Source organism: Coturnix japonica, chromosome Z, assembly GCF_054131305.1.
Source record: "Coturnix japonica strain WE chromosome Z, WE-NBRP24, whole genome shotgun sequence".
Lineage (NCBI taxonomy): Eukaryota > Metazoa > Chordata > Aves > Galliformes > Phasianidae > Coturnix > Coturnix japonica.
The window spans coordinates 41,945,871-41,968,889 of NC_140702.1; the positions used below are offsets into that span (position 1 = coordinate 41,945,871).

The 23,019-nt window shown below is 38.6% G+C and overlaps 1 protein-coding gene across 4 annotated transcripts in view; it reads right to left on the minus strand.

Annotated features, from left to right (window-relative positions):
* DENND4C (DENN domain containing 4C) overlaps positions 1-14,917 on the minus strand; it is a 69,952-nt gene extending 55,035 nt beyond the window's left edge. For 3 of the 4 annotated variants that reach the window (XM_085530267.1, XM_085530264.1, XM_015849060.3), the window contains exon 1: positions 14,739-14,917. Coding sequence is in view for 1 of the 4 variants with exons in the window: in XM_015849058.3 (XP_015704544.2) it covers positions 13,802-13,803 (2 nt within the window). In the remaining 3 variants the exon portion in view is untranslated. Of the gene's footprint in view, positions 1-13,801; positions 13,946-14,738 lie in introns of those variants that run through there. The other variant, XM_015849058.3, reaches the window with a different exon arrangement.
* Between the last annotated feature and the right edge of the window lie 8,102 nt (positions 14,918-23,019).

Sequence of the window (23,019 nt, forward strand, 5' to 3'; positions counted from 1 at the left end):
TCTTCTACTTGCTAAGTATTTATTGTGTACAAGTGCAATGACCCATGAGCTCATAAAAAGATGGCATATTTTCCTCAAAACATAAAATATTTTTGAAGCAAGGCTGGTAAGGAAGTCAGTTTCATTCCAGACTCAAGAATAATTTTATAACTTTTTGTGCAGTGTGTCTGAAAGATCAATTATGCAATCAGCCTGCCAGCACAGTTAAGATCTTTAAGCAAAGAAGACATCAAACACAACTCAAGAGTCCTACACAAACACCATGTTTTGCAAATGAATCATACTTCATTGAGTAAATAAGACAGAGGAAAAAACATATATCCACTCCATCCCCTTCCTTTATTCATAAAATAAGCTGACCTAGACAGCAAATTCACTAAACTAGTTTAAGAGACAAAGATTCTGCAGGACAAGATAGTTTGTCACAATGTCAAACTCAACACCTGGGAAACTGGAAATTTGCTGGCTAAAATACAAGTAAGAGAGAAACACTACTACGTTTTTTCAGACACTACGTGAAGCAAAACAATACAATACAGATCTTACTAAGCTATTCAAATAAGTCTTTGTACTTATGGTTTCTCCAATGAACGAACAAGAAGAGTGGAAAAAAGCCTGGAAAATTCAAAAATTAAAGTTCCTTTCTGTGCTACAGAGGGGGAAAAGACCTGCCTCTTATTCTTCACTCTTACTGGCTTTTCATTCATCTTGTTCTGGGAGCAAATGGTGTTACTGGTTATGGGAAGAACAATTTGTTTCCCCTTTGTGTAAAAGAATCTTCATTATGCTTATGAAGAAATCTTAACTTTTTACCACAGCAAACAGTGCAGAATTTCTTTTCATGAGTCAATTTGGAAACATCCCTGATTCATATTAGAAGCGCTACCTCGCAAACACAAATGTCAACGAGTTTATATATGTAACAAGCAAGACAACTTATTTCTTGAACTAGTAACAGCTACACTAAAATTCAAAATGGAAAGAAGTTAAAATGAGATTTGTAATTGCATTTCATGAAGCTAAATATACAACAAATATATATATATATATTTATGCATATATATATATACACACAGCAAAGAGATAAAGCTAGGCTGCACTAGTCCTTCAGCTTGCACTCCTTCTTTCTGCACACATTTCAAATACAAAAGTCTCTATGTAACCTCTTTCAGCAGTTGTAAAGATAGAAGCAAGACAAAATTTGTGCAATTTTGTTAATTGTATTGACTAAAAAGAAACATTTCTTGCAAACATCAGTGATGTTAAATCACAACAATACATTTTAGTTACTGTGAAGGGGATAAAGTAAAACCTTAAGGCCTGAACTTAGTACGCTTGATCACTTGAGAGGATATGGGCACCTGAGAGCTCTGTTTCAGGTTGTTTGTAAAAATTAAAAATAAATAAAAAAATAAAAAAGAAATCAAACTGATATACAATTGTGATGAAACCACTACTGCTTATGAAGTTTGTGCTGATGCAGTTAGTACAATGTTTTAGAACTCCACAGTAGTGGAAGTGCATCAACAACATAACACTGAACCAACAACAGTACTTTCTTCAGGCTACATTCTTCCCTAGTTGCATTCCACACCCGTAGTAAGAAAGGTAGTTCTCAATATTAACTGTACTTAAGAAAAGAGAAGTTTTCATTATAAGCAACTCCAATTCTGCATTTCCTTAACAAGATCTTAATATATGAAAGCTAATAATCGACGTTACTTTGAAAAGTAACAAAGAACACAATAATGGACTTGGCAACCAAAACTTGTTACAGACTTCTCTAGAACACAAAAGGCAGATATGACTCCACCACACAGACGTACCCACAAAGGATTAAGTGTAACTGGCACAAATAATGTGAGTCACCAGTAATTTAAGGACCAGAATGCACAGGACTATGTACACAGGGCTCCTAAAGAGCTCGCACTCCAGTCGTTTGTCCATTTCAACACATCTTTGCTAACACTGCTCACATTGCGCTTGTCTACATACTGCCAGTCCTAAACATCTGTGCAAGTATGCAACTCCTACCTAAGCATTTCAGTTTGCTGTGCACGCAATAGCAGAAATCAAGCATTCATATGACCCATGGACAATTTAATACTATTACAGAACAGAACATCATAAACTCATTCAACAATGTTAAACGTATTCAGATTAACAGCTAACAGTTTATTAGTCACATGTGATCTGCAAGAAGAAAAAAAGAATCCATCGATGTGTGTTTAAAGACTTTCTTTTTTAGAATGCATATTATATTGTCTAACTAGAAAATGAAAGTCACTTGACTAAACCACAAGATCATTTAAAATCCAGAGTTAAGAAAACAACTTCATAGACATGCAGTGCCCAGGTTCTACCTGTCCTAACACAGCCAGCTGTGGAACAAGAATGGTTGGATGTCACTTGTGACTGGGTCTGAACATGCACATATGCAAATATAGGACTATTCCTTCATAAAGTTTTCAAGTGAGCATTTGAGAATGCAATGGCAGCCTAACTATGAAGGTTACAAAACAAGCTGACTATTTCATAGATGGCTATATTACCACAAAAAACAAATCTGAGGACAAAGTAAGAGATAAATGGCATGTCAATTAATTAAATGACGCACTCTTACAGCACATTTTGTCTTGTTTTTTTCTATTCTTTTTTTTTTTCTTTCTTTTTTAATCAGTTAATTGAACTTCATCCAGAAAGCAACCTCTGTCAAGGCTTGATAGTACAAATAATCTTAAATGGCTTGTTACGCTCGACTGTTGGAAATTTACATGTAGTCAAAGAAAAAAAGTTAACTCCGTACTAGCTAGTTGTGTACCTGATGGCAACATATGCAAAGAAATCAAAATGAATGCAGCCAGTTTGGTGAGAAAGTTTTCTAAAACATTCCAAGTACATTAGAGCCCTACATAAGGAAGAAAGCAGAAAAATCAGACAGAAACCACCTCAAGTGAAAAACTGTGATGTAAGTAAAGGCATCAAGTCTTGGAATACAACTAAATGAAACAGTTGCCTTCCCCCCAATACCCAAGAAACAGTCAGGTATCTGAGTTCTGCAAAGTGAATATTTTAGAATAAAACCATTTTGCTTTAAGCTTTTGAAACACTGAAAAATAAATTGCATTTTACAGCTTATGAAATAAGAAAACCCAGCATCAAATCAGGTGACATACTTTAAATCCAAAGACCAAAGGCTAAATAAAACACCATAACTATAACATTTAATATGACCAAAGATATCACTATTTCTATAAAACTCAACTAGGGCAGATATTTGGTATCTCTGGGCATTTATTACTAAGATTTTCATGAGCATCAGTAACAAATGCACAACAAATAATTGGAAACACGTCCCTCTACTCTCCCAGTGTAGCTTTTCTTTCCCATTTCAAACTGTAGGCTTTGAAACAACACAGCAATGTGCTTTCAGATAGTGAAGGAGCAGTGATGAAATCAATCTTGTCTTGTAAATCCACTACTGCAGTAAGTGACAAATACCCAGAAATAATTAACTAATTTTGCAAGACATGTACAAAATATAGTATTGATCTCCATTGCCCTGAATTTTCCTTGCATTTTGTTTTTCTGCCTTAAGTGCAATTCCTTGGGTTACTTGAACAAAAATAATCAAAAGAAAAGAGGGAACTAGCTAAATTTTCAACTTTATGTTGAATAAATTGAAATTATTCTGCAAAAAATTAAAGATCACTAGAGAACATCATATTCAGACTTAGGAGGCAGAACTTAGATTTTCTTTTTTTTTTTTTTAGGGTGTTAGCAAATCCAGTTACTGTTGCTGTAAAACAGTGAGTCAGTGACATTACAATGTAAATGCTTATGTCAAACATAAAAATTAGGTTTCTCAACCAAAGTTTTGCAGTAATGGTTTGAATGTTTATGAATTACAATTGACTGACAATGTCACTAAGTTAACAGATCCTGTGATCCACGATGGTCAGGAAGATGCCACTCAGAAATATCCTACTTGGAGGGAGAAGTGAGGACAGAGTACAGGAATGGACATGGTAAGAACTAAAATCTGCTCCAGACTATATTTACCATACCATACAGTTAAATCGTTTTTATTGCTTTGGACAGTAATTATAAACTGTCCAATGGTACAAAAATTGGAGTGGCTACAGACAATGAGGCCAAAACACAAATTCTGAGGTGACCTACTGGAGGAGCAGCAGCTGGAATCAATTGAAGGCAAGTTTGGTACCAGTAAATGAAGTTCTATGGCCAAGGACAGAAAATAGAAATTGAGAAATATGTGAGAAAGGAAGAATGATGATCAGCAAGCAGTTCAACTGTACTCATTTAATAGGTCAGTTTCACCGGGCTATTCTTTCACACGACAGAAAGTAACCACTCCAGCCACTGGAAAAAGAAAAAGAATAAAAATAAATAAATCCAAATAAGAAAACCAATAATAAAAATATCACAAGAACACTAATAATAAGAAAACTAGTAATAGTTCTCAGAGCAGAAGAAGTGCATTTCAAAATGTACTTACTGCCCCAGTTGCAAGCTTTAAAGGTTAGCCATGCTCAGTATTATGTAATGAGTGAAACATCTGCAGCCCTGGAAACATTCTTTGTTAGAGAATGCTTTCTGTAATTGGAAACTCTGTTGGAGCAAAGTCAAATATAGTAGCCTGAAACAAAAATAAAGCAGTAAAGAAAAAGTCAAGAGACAATAGCCCAGCAGCTAAGTGCCATCTGGGAGCCCAAATCTCATAGACTGTTTTTGGTAAGGTTTCTTGGTGCTTTTTTTTTTTTTCCCCATGGTTTTCCTTCTCTGTTTTCTGAGTGGGTAAAGCTGGACAGTGTTTTGTGTGGAGAGGTCAAAGGAGAGACAAAAAGATGTTCTGTTTCAAATGCAGCTCAGAGTTTAACCAAAGTAAACTGAAAAAGTCTGATATCTGTTCTCTCTACTAAACATAGAAAGTTAAGTATTAGAACTAACATTATTTTGCTAAAATCTCTAAATATAGATTTGACAGATCATAGAATCATAGCTCCATTTTGTTTTTGTTAGTTGTCCACAATACAGAAAGCCACACGCTTCTTGAAAATCTCCTGATACCACAAATCTAGAATACCCCTTTTGCTGATTTTGAGGAACAGTGTTTTACAGCTTTTTATCTTTGGGACTAAAAACACAGCAGTGGGCAGTAGGTTGTCATTCTCTATAGATCCCTCCATTGACAACTTCATCACAACAAGCACAAGATGCATCATCTACACTTTCAGAACTCCACAGCCTATCCCCACCCCACTAAATGCATTCCCTGTTATTGAAAGGATGACTCCCATTTCTATCTGGCTTATGACAGCAGCATCAAAACACTTGGTTTCATGTCAGCATTTTCATTCACTCTCTGCTGCTTTTGAAGCTTGGCAGGAGCTTATTAACACTTCAGAAAGACTGTCTTTTAATCCTCTTGCCAATTTCTCATTATGAAACACTCTTTTGCCAAGATGACTTTAAAAAAGTACAAACCACATGGTTGATAGCAGTTAGAATATTCATGGCTTTTGTTTTATGCTTCACCAATGAGGACCCTAGAGTAGGAGCTGTCTTTTTTGTTCTTTACGCAGCACCAGCCTTTATCAAAATCTTGATCTGCAGCAGTTTTGAAATGAGGGCTTGCACTAGCCCTTCTGCAGCAAATGCTCCAAGGCCTAGTCTATCTTCTACTTCTGCAACTCCCCTGCAGCAGCCACTTCCCAGGTCACCTTGCAGTGAACTACAAACACAAATCAAACATGAATGCCTTAAAGCAGGTGCCTTTGGGTTTCAGAACTGTCAAATGTTTTAGAAAAACCTTTGCAGGCAAAGAATAATAAAGAAATGGGTAGTCCACAGTGCAATAAAATGGACCAAAGCTACCTAGGTAACATGAATGCTAACAATGGAAGGAAATGGAAAAGTCACCAAGTGGAATGCGAATCTTCAAAAGCACATACTCCAAGTGACTCAAAAATCTTCATTACGACTACAATTCTTTCTTCAAAAACAGAAAATACTGCCAAGATTTACACTGACAAAGATAACCTTCATTCACAGATAAGAATATTAGCACTGTACATCCAATGTACAGTTTCTTTTATGCTGAACTATTCAGCTGCTTGCGAGGCAACATGAAATATATATTTTTCTTTGAATCACAGTTCATCAACAAAACCAAGAAATCTTTTCCCATCTTCTGAACTCTGAAGTGTATTTTAATAAACTTGCGCTGCCATACCCTGAAAGCCCTTAGTTACCTATCCCTGTTTTCTGCTGTGCTTACTTATAGACCTGAATGTATATTTACAAGAACTGAATCATATTGGAATCCAATGAAGCCTGAGTGTGTGTGAAATGAGAGATCATTATATGTACTCCCAAAGGAAGCATTCATGAAAGATTATGCATAATAATTATACTACTTACACAGACAAATATATCAATCAGTGTTTTTCTCAAGTAACAAAAAAGCTATTGAAAAATAGCAAGCCTGAGACAAAACACTATCATTCACCAGCTGGCAAGTAAATGCAAACATCACCCATGTTTAGACGTTCCTTATATTATCATCTAGTGCTCAAAATATCTCTGCTGTATTACTCCACACTGGTAGAGTTCTCAGACAAAACATTTACTGAGAACTTGATTTTCTGGGAATAAATATGTAGACTTCAAATATCAGGAATGCTTAAGTCAGATCATTACAACGAACTTACCAGCTAAGCTAATAACACACAAAGAGCAGGGAATCACTTGTATTTTTAAAAGTTTCAGCCAATGTTATTAGCAGTGTCCAACATATCTAGAAATCTAGAAAACTATCCCTTCAGAGAACCCACTACTCTTCTATGATAGGACTTTGAAAACATTCTGAAAGCAAAGACAAGAATTAAATCCATAGTGCAAAGGGAATATAATGCAAAAATCAGTGTGGATTTACTGTTTAAAACTGTTGTGCTCTTCACATTATTATTATTACCCTTTTTATTGTAAGCAACCATTTTTATCAAAGTTTAACACATTCACTTCTGCGTATATTAACATACAATCATAGAATATCCTGGGCTAGAAGGGACCCATAAGGATGACTGAATCCAACTCCTTGATACGTATGTATATCAGAGAAGGGTGGGCATGTACTCCTATGTAAGATACTCTTTACTAATGTTTTCTACTTAGTTGGTGATGATTTAGTATAATGAAAATAAATATGTCCTCTTAAAATTAATTGTTTTTTGAGCTGTTTGAAAATGTCATACAGACAATATTTCCCACACGATTATCATCAGCACAGCCCTATCACTATGAGCTGCTATGGTACATGCACACATGGGACATCAACAAACTAAAATTCAGAGTTTCTCACTTCAAAAAAAACTACATCAGCTGTCACAACTTCTTCCCAAGTACACCATTCTGGAACATCTTCATTCTTCTCCATTGATAAAGCTCCCCTGTGCAGTTATTTTAATGCTTCCCTTTCTTTTGAGTTTTTTTTTTTCCTTCCTTTGTCATTTATTAACAGGGCTATGGCAGAAACAACACAGTGCAGGGATACAGAGTAATCTGCAGTAACTGTGTACTTATCACCCTGACAATTCACAAGCAGGCTCTTTAACTCAGATGTTCAACCCAGTCTTCTTCCTTGGGAGGAAAGTCAGCACACAAAATAGAGGTGTGACAAATCTTCAAGGATTAAAAAAGCAGGGTAGGACAACTAAATGTTAACAGCAGAACCTGAAAGAAACTTCTCTTCTGCAACTCAGAAGAGCTTTCTATTAAATGACATTAAATACACTGCTGAATAACACCATAGTCTCCACTTAAGAAAAGAGGAGGGAAAAAAAATAAAAAGGATATCTATCTATAGATAGACAGACAGATCACTAGAAGCCAGCTTTGCTGGAAGTATCATAGGCCATATTTCAAGCTTGGAAAGTATTTCACCTGTGCTGTAAATACCACAACGGTGTGATAGAATTTTCATTTCTCTCAAGCAAGCATATCAGTTAAGGATTTTTAAAGAGACACAACAGGCAAACGAGGCTCAAAGCACAATCTCTCTTCTCTGATTTGTGCATCACTGGTAAACATAGCTAGGCAAGTATTAAAAAATTAGAGGACTTATCTTTAAGACTCTTTCCCCCTAGCAGAATCGGTTCAATCAGGAAGATTAAAGACCAGAGGTTTTGAAGTTAACAGTGTATGCCGTGTACATACACTATGAATCGCACAAAGAAAAAAGAGAAAAGCTATAAAATGACTATGAGCAGCATTAGTTCTGTTTTCTTTAAATTAAACTGAAATGTCACATTACTCACTACATGCATGGTGAATGAGTCATCATAACCCAAAGGAATTTAAGGCCGTCACAAATAATTATCTTACAAAACCAAGTATCCAAGAGAAGTTAGAAGCAGAAAGGCAATGACACGTACATCAGACTTAGAAAATGACATGCACAAGGCACATACAGTGATTTTGAAAGGTAATCTCTCTCTTTGACCTATTCACCCCTGCACAACCTATTCTTTCAATTACAATAGATAACGTAGGCCTGGGTTTGTGTTTTTGGTTTTGTTTTGTTTTTTTACACAGAGGAGTTGCACTAGCTCAGCCAAAAGTGAACAAAAAAGTTATTCTCAAAGACACAGAGGTATTCTGGTATAAGCTTGTGTAGGTACAACAACAAAACCAAATTATTATTTGCAAAGTCTGTTTCTACTTATGACTTGTGATTTTCTTCTATCAGTACAGCTTCAAGTTTGTCTGCACAGTTCATTAATATAGAAAACATTAGTGATTTTCTTCTATATTATCCAGGGAACAAAGCAAAAAGTTCTTCTACATAGTAAGAACAACTATTTCAAGCTTAAGAAACAACTAAAAGAGAAAAACAAAAAACCAAAACAGCTAAAAAAGAACCACAAAAACACACAACCCCCAGTACAATGCCTGACTTTAAGGGTGGAACAGAGTCTTGTCTTTCACTGATCAGTCTAACTGCAAGAATTCACTTCAAGGGTAAAGTTAATACTGTACAGGTGGCACACAGACTTGCTTTTTCTGGTTTTATCAGAACTCTGAGAAACCAATAATTGGTTATGCAGTTAGGAAGCTCTCCCTTCTTAGAACCTGCTTATCCTTTAATATTCACAACAGCAAAAAAAAAAAAGCCTTGATGAGACATACTGCACCAGTTACATCTTTCAGTATTCTATCCCACACATTAGCAAATGACATTTACACACCAGGACTTATAAAAATTTACAAGAAAGTGACTGTACTCTTCCTCCTCCTGCTAGACCCAAATTTTCATTTGTAGATGCTTGTGGGAACTATTCAGAAAAGAAAATCCAACCTCAAACAGCTTTCCTAGGTTCCATCCTACAGGAACTGCAAAGAGGAGCTTCAAAGGCTAATTCAGTGCAGCTGCAGTGAGGGTTTTACTGGGAATTGCTCCCAATAAAGCTGAAACTAACTTCTCAAAATATTCTTCTTTAGTCACATCCTCAGTGGTTTCAGAAGCTTAACAGCTACACAACATACATGTTTTACAAGCATTAAGCATTTTTCAGGATATCCATACCCTTGAAGAGATTTCCTTTGGCAAACACACAGCATACTGTTAATGATTTATGGAAATCTGCAAAAGATATTGTCTATGCTTTCAGATTAAAAACAAACAAACAAACAAAAATCACAACCCAACAAATAAAAAACCTCAGCGTAGTCAAGTTCATATTATCTTCAAGCACAACAATTTTCTACTACTTAGATTTAGATAGCCAACATATTCTCATTAGAGTCATTCACTACTTAAAGAATAAGCAAAAGAGTTCAAAGTGCAGAGGAAACAGTGAGAGTACAGGTTCAAATTATGCCCTAGTCTAAGCAAGCTGCTGCTGTTACTTCCAAGGATGACTGGTCGATCAAATAGTGAAAAACTGGATGCACCTGTTTCCAGATTTTGCAATAGTCCCATGCAATGATTAAGAGTAACTGACTGAGTAACCTATTGCTGTGACTCAGCAGTTTGCTTTATATCTCCTTTCCATAACTTTCTCCGAGACTAACATCCTGCAGAAGTTTCATGACTTAGGTATCCAGCCATATTCCACCTTGATTTTTTGCTTTTCCTGAAACATTAAGTGCTTTAACTTCTTCACACACTGCTTCCAGCTAACTGCTCCCAAGTTGTAGTTCTCATTCTCCCAGCTTCAACCACATTTTGATGTCCTCCTTAGAGCAGTAAGATGCAGTGTACACATTACAGAGATAAGGCAAGAGGATATCTTACTTGAAGACTTCTACCTATATCAGGTTTCTTATCTTGGTAAGAGTCCAGTTTCTTCCCTAAGGAATAACAAAGAAGATTAGTGCCATGCTATGTGACACCAAGAATAGCATCACTGGGTTGCCCAAGGGTGAGGGGTAAAAAGAAGAGTTTTGCTTTTACCAGTCACACAATGCCTCAACACAAAAGACTTGCAAACTGGAAGAGGAGCACTAAAGAACGCATCAGTGGATGGACTTCAGTTCAAGCATTATTGATCAAAGTGTGTATTTAATTAGAAAGACAAAAGCTTTCACCGAAATGGGCAGGCTCAGGAGAAAGCAAAAACATGAGGTTCTTTCCCTTCCTAGTGAAAAACGGTGAAGTTTTGTAGTAAAGTTGCAATCCATTCAGAACTGGAAAACACTTTCATTTCAAGAGGAAGAAAGCTTCAGCTACCTTGGAGACTCGTAATTGTAAACTCAGCTTTTACTTCCAGAACTGAACAGCTTAATTTGCAAGTCAATTCCTGATTTACACTATTTTTAACATCTTTTAAGCAGAACTCCCCCCCACGCAAAAAAAAAAAAGAAAAAAAAAACAAAAAACAGGCTCTTGGTTGATGCTTTAAATGCCTCAAGTCTGCTTAGAATTCTTTTAAAGGAGCTGAAATGGCACAAAATAAAGATAAAAAGAATAAGGCAGCACAGCCTCATAATATTTAACTGAAACAAAGTAAATGAAATATTTAACTACATACAAGCCAACTTTAGACATGAAAGGGTAGGTACACTTTTATTGTTCTCTGTATCAACAATCCTGCAACTCTCAGTTTGCTATCTTAAGAAAGTGAAAACTAAGTCACATGGATAAACAAAGAATATCACTACAATCTTTGCTATCCTGAAAACTGTTTTCAAGTTTCCTGCATGCCAAAGCTAACAGTAAACACCAGGACCCCTTGAAGAACCTGTAATCAAAAACAAAGGAATACAGTGAGACTATATTAATTTAGTCTTCTGCTCTATTTCACTTTGGAATATATAATATAACTGTATCCCTAAAACTTGGGGGAAAAAAAAGGTTTGCATGTGCACATTTTATGACAGATGTTGTCAAAGGAATAAGTGGAAACAATCACACTTCTCCAGAACCTGTTTTGTAGCACAGAAACAGTCCTGAAGTAGCCTGCTAAGTTTCTAACAACAGAGGCTAATGTTGAGAGTCATTAGCTCCACAAATATGCAGAAACAAAGCACTATCATTATCATCATTTGAACCGAGTATTTCCAACACTGCTTTATCCCATAAGAAGCAGCATCACATTTCTGTATAACCAAAGACAGCGCCTTTGAGTAACAGAGTTTGTGACAGGGATGATTTTTGTAGCAAGACAAAAGCTAAAAAGTAGATGAAAGCGCAGAGACTTCAGTTTACAGTCTCTTCTTACAGAAACACTATCTGAGAAAAGCAGGTTGCATGCTGCAGAACAGTGAAGTGGTTCTTGTTTAACAAATGTGAAGAAGCAGTAACGGACAACTACCTAGCAATTCACATGGGAGGTAACTTAATAAACATTGACTATGAACCCCATAAAATATTTTAGAGTATGCCCACACCAAGACCTTCAGTATCTCAAACACCATTCAGGAAGAAGGCATACTGAAGGTAGGCAACCCCTACACTGGGAAAACAGGCCAGTACATGAAGAAAAGGTGGTTCTGTGAGACAGATTTCTATAGCTCACATTACCTTTAAACAAAAAGATGCCAGATTAGAGGTTGCAGTTACTTTTTACTCTTTTTTGTTGTCACTGTTTCTTTTTAATTCAAAAGCCTGTGTCAGAAAAGGTGGCACTGCTACATGAAAACAGTATTATATACCACATGTCAGACAGTCTTTACGCGTACTGCTCTATGCACTGAAACATATCTGAAACCTCAACAACAGAGGTGAACAGGCAAAAAACTCCCTTACCTTCTCCTTCCATCTCTGGCAATGATACTTTTCCTTCATCACTTTACTGAGACTTTATTCTTTCTGTATGTTTAAAGCAAATTCAGACATGTCATCAAAGCGAACTCTGGAACTTGGCCCTACAGCACACATAGATTGATCTCCAAACAAAATTTTCTACTGGTCAAAGACACACCTAAGAAAGAATCGCCTTTGTAAAGATTCCATTCCAAAAAACTATATTTCAACAATACTGGCACTGCTACCTCAAGTGAGAATTCATACGTGATGAGTCACAGGGATGCTATCCAGCTCATTATTTGGATATCTCAGTTCTGCTCCATCTAGATGGTAGCACAGCTGTAGGGAACATCCTTGTTAATAAGAGATTCCAAGAATTAATCAGAAAGAAATTTCACATGCAGTCTTTGATGATTCAAACACTCAGAAATACAAGCACACAAGATTTAATCCATGAAGATCTCATTTCAATTCCACTGGGCTACAGACAGCCAGATCTTAATCGAAAAATGAATAATCAAATGTAATGTTATCCTTAACCATATGAATTTAAGAAAATGTTCACCTTAATTTATAGGCTAATATTTTTTCTAAAAAATCGATTTTTTGTTATTTTACACAGCTATTATAATTGTGTATGTTAGTGTCCATTTTAATGTCAAAATTTACACACAGGTAAAAAATATTTATATTTCTGGTTGTTTCTGAATTATTCCCTTGCATGATTCAAGGCGGAACCCATTAGCATTTCAGTTTCACCAGAATGGTAATAACCAGACAGCCAATTATTAAAGAAATTCTTTAAAAAACTTATAATCATCACATGTAATAAAAGTATTCAAGCTATCCAACAGGTTTTTTCTGTTGTTGGTGGCGGTGGTTGACTGGTTATTTAGAGGTGTTCTTAGAGCCAAGCATTTGAAACACATACATTGGTCTGGACAGCCAATTAAGTTTGGTCATGGCAGGCCTTCACACAAGAGTCAAAATAAGGCTACTTTCATTTTCCGTATAGGTGCGAAGTAATTTGCATTCCAGCATTTTTTTCACCTCATTAAAACACCACCTTAAAAAGAGCGATGCAAAAACTTCTGCTAACCTTGTGTTCATTAAACACATACATACACACAAAAAAAAACTGCTAACAAAAGCAACTAAAAGGAAACATTTTTCTTTTTACCAGCTTATGCAGGCTTGACTTTAGCTTGTTCTAAACTGTCTCAATGAGCCAAGAAAATAATACAAGCACAGGAAAGTACCAGTCCCCCAGAAGTCGCACTGACACAGCATAGGGAAAAAAGAAAACAGATCAAACATCCTGTTTGTTTACAATCTAAGCTCTCATGCAGCAGGTCTAAAAGTTTAGCCACAGGCATTAAGTCTAAAATCAGCCCAAGTGTTTGGAATGCACTTGATCACAGCAGCGAAAGAAAAGTGCATTGCAATCTCTGCAGATGAAGAATTTAATATAATTTCGTTCAACTTCTGGATCTTTTCTGCAATCGCTGCATCGACAACACGTTAACTTACATTTATAGACGTTTAGGAAGACAGCATTACATCAGCTTACATCGCACTTAGAAAGCCATACAGCTTTTGGAGATAATTTTCCCATACTGATCTATGAAGGCACGAATGCGTCAGCAAACCCTGCCGCTACACACATTATCTGGCCATGCTGCACAGACACACCAGATACCCTCAGACAATGGCAGAGTGTGATTAATAGTCACGGCTCCAGCTTTTTTTTTTTTTTTTTTCCTCCTTCCTTAAACCTGCAGAACCAAACGGAGCTAGTTTCGACGCTGATACAATCAGCTCCCCAAACACTGCGTGGCTGTTAGCAACCTTTATCACCGTGCGGCGGGGTGGGGGACGCCGCTGCCCCACAACTCCTGACAGCCGCGGCCCTCCCCGCCCGCGGGGGTTAAGCTCACGGACGTGGGGCCCAGGGGAGGAGCTGGCACATAGAAGAGCTGAGAGGGAGGAGGGAGGGAAGGAGGACGGAGCTGCCCGCGGCCCGCTCACCTGCGGGGCCACCTGTACGCGCCCGCCCTCCTGGGGCACGGCGCCCGCAGGTCAGCAGGGACCAAAGATATCTCCGGGGGACAGCTGACGCGAGAGAACGCGAAACCAGCAGTGAGCACTTTAAAAAAGAAACATAAAATAAAATGGAAAGCTCAGAAAACGCCCCCACCGCCCCGGCCCCACTCAGTGTCACGGCTCTCCCCGGCGAGGAGGAGGAACGAGAGCCTTCCCCGAGCGCCGAGAGGGCACCCCGCACCTCTTTGCCCCCTCGGCGAGTAGCAAGCTTCCCTCCGCAGCTCTGCGAACGGCAGGGGGAACGGCTCGGCGGACGGGGGCGCTCCCGCCATGCTGCCCGCTTCCTGCCGCGCCACAGGCGGAGGGACGAGGCGCCGGGTCCCGCTCCGCGCCTGTCAACCCCCGCCCGCCCATGGCCGCTCACCTGCCGCCTGCCCTTCGGCCGCCAAGACACCGACGCCCTTGCCCGCGCCGACGGTCGCGGCCCTCCCGGTCCGCAGCCTTTCCCCGCTCCTGCCGCGGCCTCAGGAGCGGCCGGAGCCGCCGCCGCTCCTGTTTGGGAAGGAAACGGCCACCATGTTACTTTCTCCCCCGCAAACGCCTACGGGCGGATCCAGGCCCGCCCAGAAAAGAGGCGGTGGCGGCGGCGGCCGGAGCAGGGGAGCGGCTGCTGCGGGCAGGGGGCGCCCGAGGGCGGCGGCGGGGCGGTGTCAGGCCGAGCTGGGAGCGGGCAGCTAGGCCGCGGCTGGGAGGTGCGGGGTAGGAGGAGTTGTGTGGGGATGGGCGGATTAAGTAGGCGTTCCTCTCTGAGCTGGGGTTTGTGTGTGTCCCGGCCAGGTGTTCTCTGCCGGGGATGGTTGGTGACAGGGCTCGGTGGGTCGTTTTAGCTGCCTGCTCAGACAAGAGTATTTGCTTCATAGGTGGCGCTTCTTAGGCAAGTATTTCTGTGAGGGAGAAAGGTGTATGGTAGTACTTGTTTATTAGGGCTGTACTTGTTGAGAGGGGTATTTCTGAGGAGGTTGGGAGTTCATGTTCCAGAGTGTTCTTAAAATCACAGACGTGTTTGGGTTGGAAGGGTCCTTAAAGCCCACCTAGTTCAGTCCCCTGCCTTAGGTGGAGCTGTCCCATACCAAATCATGCTGCCCAAGGCCCCATCCAGCCTCATCTGGAACACCGCCAGAGATAAGGCACCCAAACATTTGTGGGCAGCCTGTTTCAGTGCCTATCAGTGAAAAACATTCCCCTGATACCTAATCTAAATTTCCCCTCCTTTAGTTTGAAACCATGTCCCTTTGTCCTATTGCTATCTTGTCCCTCTGTTGCTGATCTCCCATCCCAGAGCCAGCAGAATGGCACTTTGCAATCCTTCCCTCAAGAGACTGAATGGTATTTTTTGATAGGGTGACTGATGCATGAATTTGCCTCAACAGTTAGGTGGATTATGCTGCATCCCCCTGGCCAGGACTGCTATGCTCCCTGTTCAGGCAGATGACAGCATGCTGTCATGAAAGCTTTCTAGACTAGATAAATCAGAACTGCCCTGCCTTAACAAGCCAATGTCTGTATCATACATAAAATATAGTACTTGAAAGGGATTTTTTTGTTTTTCTTAGTCCAGATCCTAGCTGTGAAGGAAATGTTAGGGCCATATTTAAGGCTAACATGTATCCCACTAACTGTTCATAAAAGTGCAGAGTGAAGGTTTCTGTCTACATCCAGCTATATAGAGGGATAAATCATATGAACTACAAGGCAATGACTGTTTCAGTAACTTTTCTTAATTTCATATTTATGAAACTTTGTAGGGTGCGCTCTGGAAGACTATGATTTTACAAGACTTTTATGGCAATATCTCCGAGCATACCTTGCATTAAGACACTAAGGCTTGGTACTGTCATCTGTATTGATCATATTGCCACCAGATACTGGAAATGAAAAAAATACACAAACTAGAGCAGTGTTGCTTGAAATTCAGTGCAGAATCATTAAGGTAGGAAAAGACCTCTAAGATAATCTAGTCTAATGATGAATGCATTACCACTATGCCCACTAAAGCATGCCACTCAGTGCCACATGTGCACATTTCTTGAATACCTCCACAGACAGCTTTCAGCCTATTCCAATAACTCATCACCCTTTCTAAGAATAAGTTTTTCCTAATATCCAATCTGAACCTTCTCTGGTGCAACTGAAGTTGGAAGTTTTCGTTCCTTAATCCAGTTCTTTACAGTCATATGAATTACAGACATGATATTGAAGACCACGTGATCTCTGGCCTTTGGAACTGTTGTATGGAGTGGACGTTTTGTCCAGAAAATGGATAATGGAAATGAAAGAAATGTTCTCAACAGCTGTGCTAGCTGAGATGAGTTCAAAGAAATGCTTGAAGCAGTGATTCAGTGTAATATGTGCAAAATCCTTGTCATTGTTTGCTTTTGAATAGCTGTGTATGACAGAAGACTCTGAGATTTAAGTGCTTGATCTTATTGTATAGCTTGTCATGATTTCACCATGTATTACTTGAATTGTAGGATAGAAGGGAACTGAAGATTCACTTGCTCTTCCTGGCTTTCATTGTTTAATCGGTGACATACAGAGACAGGATGAACATACAGTTATTGTTGTACATTGCTCCAGCTAAAAATCTATATCTGATTCACTGAAATTAGAAGTGTAACTGTAGTTGACAACTCCATTCCAGCAATTCCATCAGTCCATGTATGAAATTGTCAGAATTTCACTAGCTGTTACTGTGTTGCAGTATTGAATACCTAGTCAGACAGGATTGCCTTGCTAGAAGGCAATAAATACCAGCCAGGGAGCAGAGACACTCCTTTCTTTACACTGTCTTTTCTAAATACCTATCAGATGCTGCTTGCAATACTGGCTTAAACTGAGGAATGTGTTAGAACTGTTCATCTAAATAGCCGAGTTATCTTCTCTGCATAAAGTGTATCAGGATTCGTTAAGATTTTTATCTTCCTTTCTCTCTTCTTATTTTTTAACTTACCTAAGTCTTTTTGGTCATGTTGAATAATATTATGTCATTTTGAATTTATTTTTCAAGAAAATTCATTTACTTGAATTATGGGCTCTGAAAATTTTCATAATATGAAGTTTCCATTGTTTTTGTTAGAATAGACATCATGGATACCTATATTTGTCTCATTTGGACTTCTGCTATAAAATGAGGATAACAAAGAGCATTGAACTAAAGGACTATGAACTTGATTTAGGTTCTGTTACACTTATAATCACTTTATATTACGTGAAGTACAGCTACATAAAGTAACAATCAAGGTAAGGAGAGTATTCTATCAGTTCATATTAAACAGAAGATGATGACACAGTGTGTGGAAGAGAGGGTTCTCAGTCCTTGAGAAGTACTGTTTTGCCAAGATTGTTGGCATTTTATATTGAAAAGAGCAGTGCTAAATAAGATATGTACATTGGTTAGTTTAGAAATGTAATAATTTCAGGAGGGAATACAGAAAATGCTTTCAGAAGATGTCTTACAGAGAGACTGAGTGTTCTTTCTCAGCTTGCTGTATGGTCTGGGTTTTCTTGATTAGAATAAATAAGTACCTTCACAAAGAGTATTCAGGGCTTTTTCATCAAATGAGGCATAAGAAATAATGACTTGAACATGATGGTGTACAAATTCAACAGAGAAATATTGCATACTTTGTTACTGTATAATAAACAATAGAACCAAATGAAAATGTAGATATTTCATTTCTGGATGGTTTTCTGGAAAGTGTTGTTTACTTCTGTAGACTAAAGAAAGTTATATGAGTTCATGGTTTTTCTTGGCTTTAACATCTATCATTAGCTCCCAACATTCAACTTGTTTACTTTGAAATAGAGCCTGCATAACTAGCCTTTTGTTATCCTGGTGAGGACTGATTGAAATTGCATAGCACAGAGCAAAATTCTTGTGTTATTTTATTTATCCTTAAAAGCAAGATAAAAGATATGTGTAGAAGGCTCTGTAAACATCAGTAGTGTGTTTCTTGTTAAAACTTCTGGAATACTGGTGGAGATGGGCATGCTCCTACAAACCTGAACAAAACAGAAAATGAAATGAGGGGAAGCATGCAAAAACATTACCATTGTGTTATGTGCTGTGGCTTAACACCAATAGGCAGCTAAGCACCAACACAGAACCTCTCTCACTTTCCTTCCTCAGAAAGGACAGAGGGAGAAAAATACCAAGGAAAAGTTCATGGATTGAGAATTAGACAAGGAGATCCCCCACCAATTATAGCCATGGGCAAAACAGACTCAGCATGGAGAAGGTTAGTGTAATTTCCTGACAATTAGTGATAAATGAGAGCAAACTAAAATCACCATCTTTTTCTATCTCCTCCCCCCAAGAGACTCTGTGAAACAGGGATGCAGTCAGTTCATAGTGCTTCATCATTGCCACTCTTTATCCTCACTCTTCAGTCCTCCTTTGTGGGGTCTATTCCATGGGATGCAGTACGTCACTGACAGATCCAATGTGAGCTTACCACAGGCTGCAGTTCTTCAAGACTTCCAGAAGGTCCCTTCCAATCTAAACCATTCTGTGATGTTGAAACTGCTGCAACATCAGTCTGTACCACAGGACCCCGTCCTTCAGAAGGAAACTGCTCCAGCATGGGTCCTCTCATGGGTGGCAGCTCAGTTCAGGCTTCTGTTAAAATAGCAACATCATCATCAACAACAACAACACACACACACACACACACACACACACACAAAAGCCCCACAAAAAAACTCCTTACCTTTATAGTAAATTCTATAAGTGGACTTAGAAGCTAAGTCCACAATTGGAATTTAGATCTGGAAATATCCACCTGAGACCTTTCTCTTAAAGGAAGAACAATCATTCAGTGAGAATAATGGAGTTTGGTCCCAAGGTCCAGAGAATATGTAAATATGTGAAGTGGGTGTGTATGTGGTTTTATTTTTCCTCTAACTGATCCTTTTCAGTTTAGTAGGGTGCTTTACTGGGAAAAGAGTGGGAGGTCAGATGTGAAAGGCTGGGTATACAGGCAGGTTTGTATGTAGATGTAAAATGTTTGATCTCATAGGAGTGTTGATCTCATTGAAGTGCAGAAGTGATTCTCTTTCAGTGCTCCACAAGTAAACAGCTAGCTGAACTCTAACCAGCCATTTCGTTTTCATTGGTTTTCACAGGGTTTACAGGTTTTGTTTTCATTTGAACACAAAAGACTGCAGCTTTCCCAGAAACTTGTCTGCTCATTTTTTATACCTCCTGCTTGTAACATATTTCTGGCATCAGATGAGTGAGGAATGAGGTAGGATATCACCCTACCCAAGGTTTGTGTCACTGGCTCATGGGTGACTCAGGCTTTCATCTGTCCGAAGTAAATAAACAGAGATCTCTGCAGTTTACCATGGGTGGTGGTTTCAGTTATGACCTTAAAAGTTTATATTCTTTCTACTCCATATATTTCTTTTATTTTCTCTTTTTCTCTTAGAAGAGTAATCGTTGTTGTGCTATTTTTTAATTTTTTTGCTTTATCTTTGTTAGTTTTCAACTTCTCTCTCAATTTTGTTACCTATCACATGGCCAAGAGACATCCTAATTACATTATTATTTTGCTGTTATTTGGTGATGAAATATGCAGATATGCTCCATATGTATGTTGTTTATGCATATCTTTTCAGAAACTACCAAACATTTGGTAGGCAAAGCATGTCCCAAAAGCACCAGAAATGCACACAGCCATTGTATTTCTAGTTCTTCCTTATTGCTTCTCAAATAGCTTGTATAAAGAGAGTAGAGGTGCTTATCCCTTATCTCTGCTGATTGCAACAGAACTTGAGGGAATGCTGCTTTATGGAGAGGGGAGGTCAGATTGGGAGTTAGGAAAAGATTTTTCCTCAGAGAGTGGTCAGGCACTGGAATGGGCTCTCCAATGCAATGGTCATAGCACTGACCTGCTGGAGTTAAAGAAAGGTTTGAACTATGCTCTCAGAATATAGTTTGAATTTTGGATTGTCCTGTGTGGAACAAGGAAGCGGACTCGATGATCCTTGTGTTTCCCTTCCAGCTCAGGATATTCTGTGATTCTATGAATCCCAAAATCTCTGTGTGCTAATTATAGTATTGCATAAATAATGTTCTCTCTAACATCTGCAGAAATACCAAGATGAAAACACAACAAACTGTTTTAAGTGTTCGTTATTACTGACTAACCAGAAAACTTTGGACTGAGGTAGAAAAGTATGTCTGCTATAATATCATTTTCAGACTTAAGTGTCACGTGAGTTTGTGCATGACACATTGCAGCCCCCTGCTAAGACTTTGTTTCGATCTGAGACAATCTAAACACATACAAACAACAGTTTTTCCTTCAATTATCTAAAAGCAAATGTTTTATAAATAAAACAGGTAAGAACAAGAAGAAATATGTGGTTAGCACTGAGTAAAATACATTGATTTGAATTAGTCCAGAAATGGCTTATGTTTCTCTAGTAAGGCAGTCAAACTTGATTGTGTGTTGCCTAAGCACAACAGGGTCAAAATAATTATATTTAACAGAAAACACAGACTGTTGTCATGTGTTCTATGGCAATCTGTAGAAGTAACGCTTCTAAGGTATTCATTGCAGTACTGTGATATTCACATATATTTTTTAATGTATGTGTGATAAAAGCTCAAGATTTATATGTATCCTAGTATTCATTGACATATCCATTAATTATGCACTCATTTTTGTTATGCTGGTTATGTTTAAAATGACTGAATGAGCAATTAATACTTCATTAAGATCTTTAGAGATGCAGAATCAAATAATAGATCAGGAAGGTCTTGAATATCTCCGGAAAAGGAGACTCCGCAACTTCCATGGAAGACCTGTTCCAGTGCTATGTCACCCCCAAAGTAAAGGAATTCTTCCTCATGTTAAGATGTGTTCCAGTTTGTACCCTTTCCACCTTGTCCTGTTCCTTGGCATTACTGAAAAGAGCCTGGCTCCATCCTTTTGACACTTGCCCATATTTATAGGTGTAGATAAGATACCCTCTCAGTCTTATCTTTTCCAGGCTCAGCAGTCCCAGATCTCTCAGCCTTTGCTCAAGAGAGAGGTGCTTAATCATCTTTGTTGCCCTCTGCAGGACTTTTTTTTTTGTGGTCCTGTCTTTCATGAATTGATGAGCCCAGAACTGGACACAGTACTCCAGATGCAGTCTCAGCAGGACAGTGCAGAGGGGGAAGTGAACCTCCCTTGTTAAATGATTTAACTATGAGGTTGCCCTGCGTAGAGTCAGAAGTTGTACTCAGTGATGCTGATGGATCCCTTCCATCTCAGTATATTCAGTGGTTCTCTAATTCCTGTTATGAGTTTACTACTTTTCTTTCAAAAGAATTCTTTTTGAAAGAATACAGCAAAATACATTTTGCTGTATTAATGGCAATGCTAACCTGTTTCTCAGGCCTTCTCATTCCCTTTGTCTATCCTTTTTTTTTTTCCCTCTTAATTTTATTTTGTTTGTTTGTTTTTAAAAAGAAAATGCTCAAAAATTCCCAAGGAAAGAAAATTGCTGTAGTAGAAGATAGAATATATGTTAAGCTATAAGCCTGTTCAACAGAACAGTTAATAAAATGTTTTATGAAGTATCTTGTGATAAGTTATTGACTTACTATATTCATCTCCTGATGAATTACCAAGCAGGGAAAAATGGAAAGGTTATCTGCTTTCACGTACAGTCTAGCACAGAATTGCCCTTCTGTGGAACAAGTGACTAAACAAGTAGATATCATAATTCAACTGGGTTTTTTTTTGTTTGTTTGTTTGTTTTTTTAATCCTTTCTAGACAATGTGTGACTAAGCCTGAATCAGCCCATTCTTTGGAGACTTAGCATCACAAGATAAAAGCTACTAATGTAGTAAAAGCTACTAATGTAGTAAGTAATGCTAAAAAAATCTTCCACACAGATCTATCACTATTATAGAGTTATAGAAGCATAGAATCGTCTGAGTTGGAATCATCTTAAAGATCATCTAGTCCAATTCCCCTGCAATGAACAGGGACACCTATAGCTGGATCAGTTTGCTACAGCCTGACCTTGAATGTCTTCAAGGATGGAAAATCCACAGATTCTCTGGGCAACCTATTCCAAGCTTTGCAAACCTTATAATTAAAAAAAATTTAAAAAATTTAAAAAATTTTTAAAAATTCCTTAGATCCCATTTAAATCTCTTTGAAATAGTTTCCCTTTGTCCTGTCACAACAGACCCCACTAAAGAGTCCGTCCCCTTCTTTCCTATAGCCTCCCTTTAGATACTGGAAGTCTGCCATCAGATCTCCTTGAAGCCTTACACAGTTTGAGCAGCCCAAGCTCATTCAGCCTGTTTTCAAAGGGGTAGTGTTCCATGCCTTGGAATATTTTTGTGGCCCTCCTCTTGATGTGCTTCAACAGGTCCATATATCTCCTGTGCTGAGGACTCCACATCTAGACACAATACTCCAGGTGAGGCCTCACCAGTGCAGAGTAGAGGGCAGGACTCTTTCCCTCAACCTGCTTCCCACACTTCTTTTTATGCAGCCCAGAATACAGATGGCTTTGTGGGCTGTGAGGGCACACTGCTGATCACGTCCAGCATGCTATCCTCAAGTCCTTTTTGGTAGTGCTGTGCTCAATCTTTTTGTGCTCCAAATAGTATTAATAGCAGGGTTGCTATAAACAA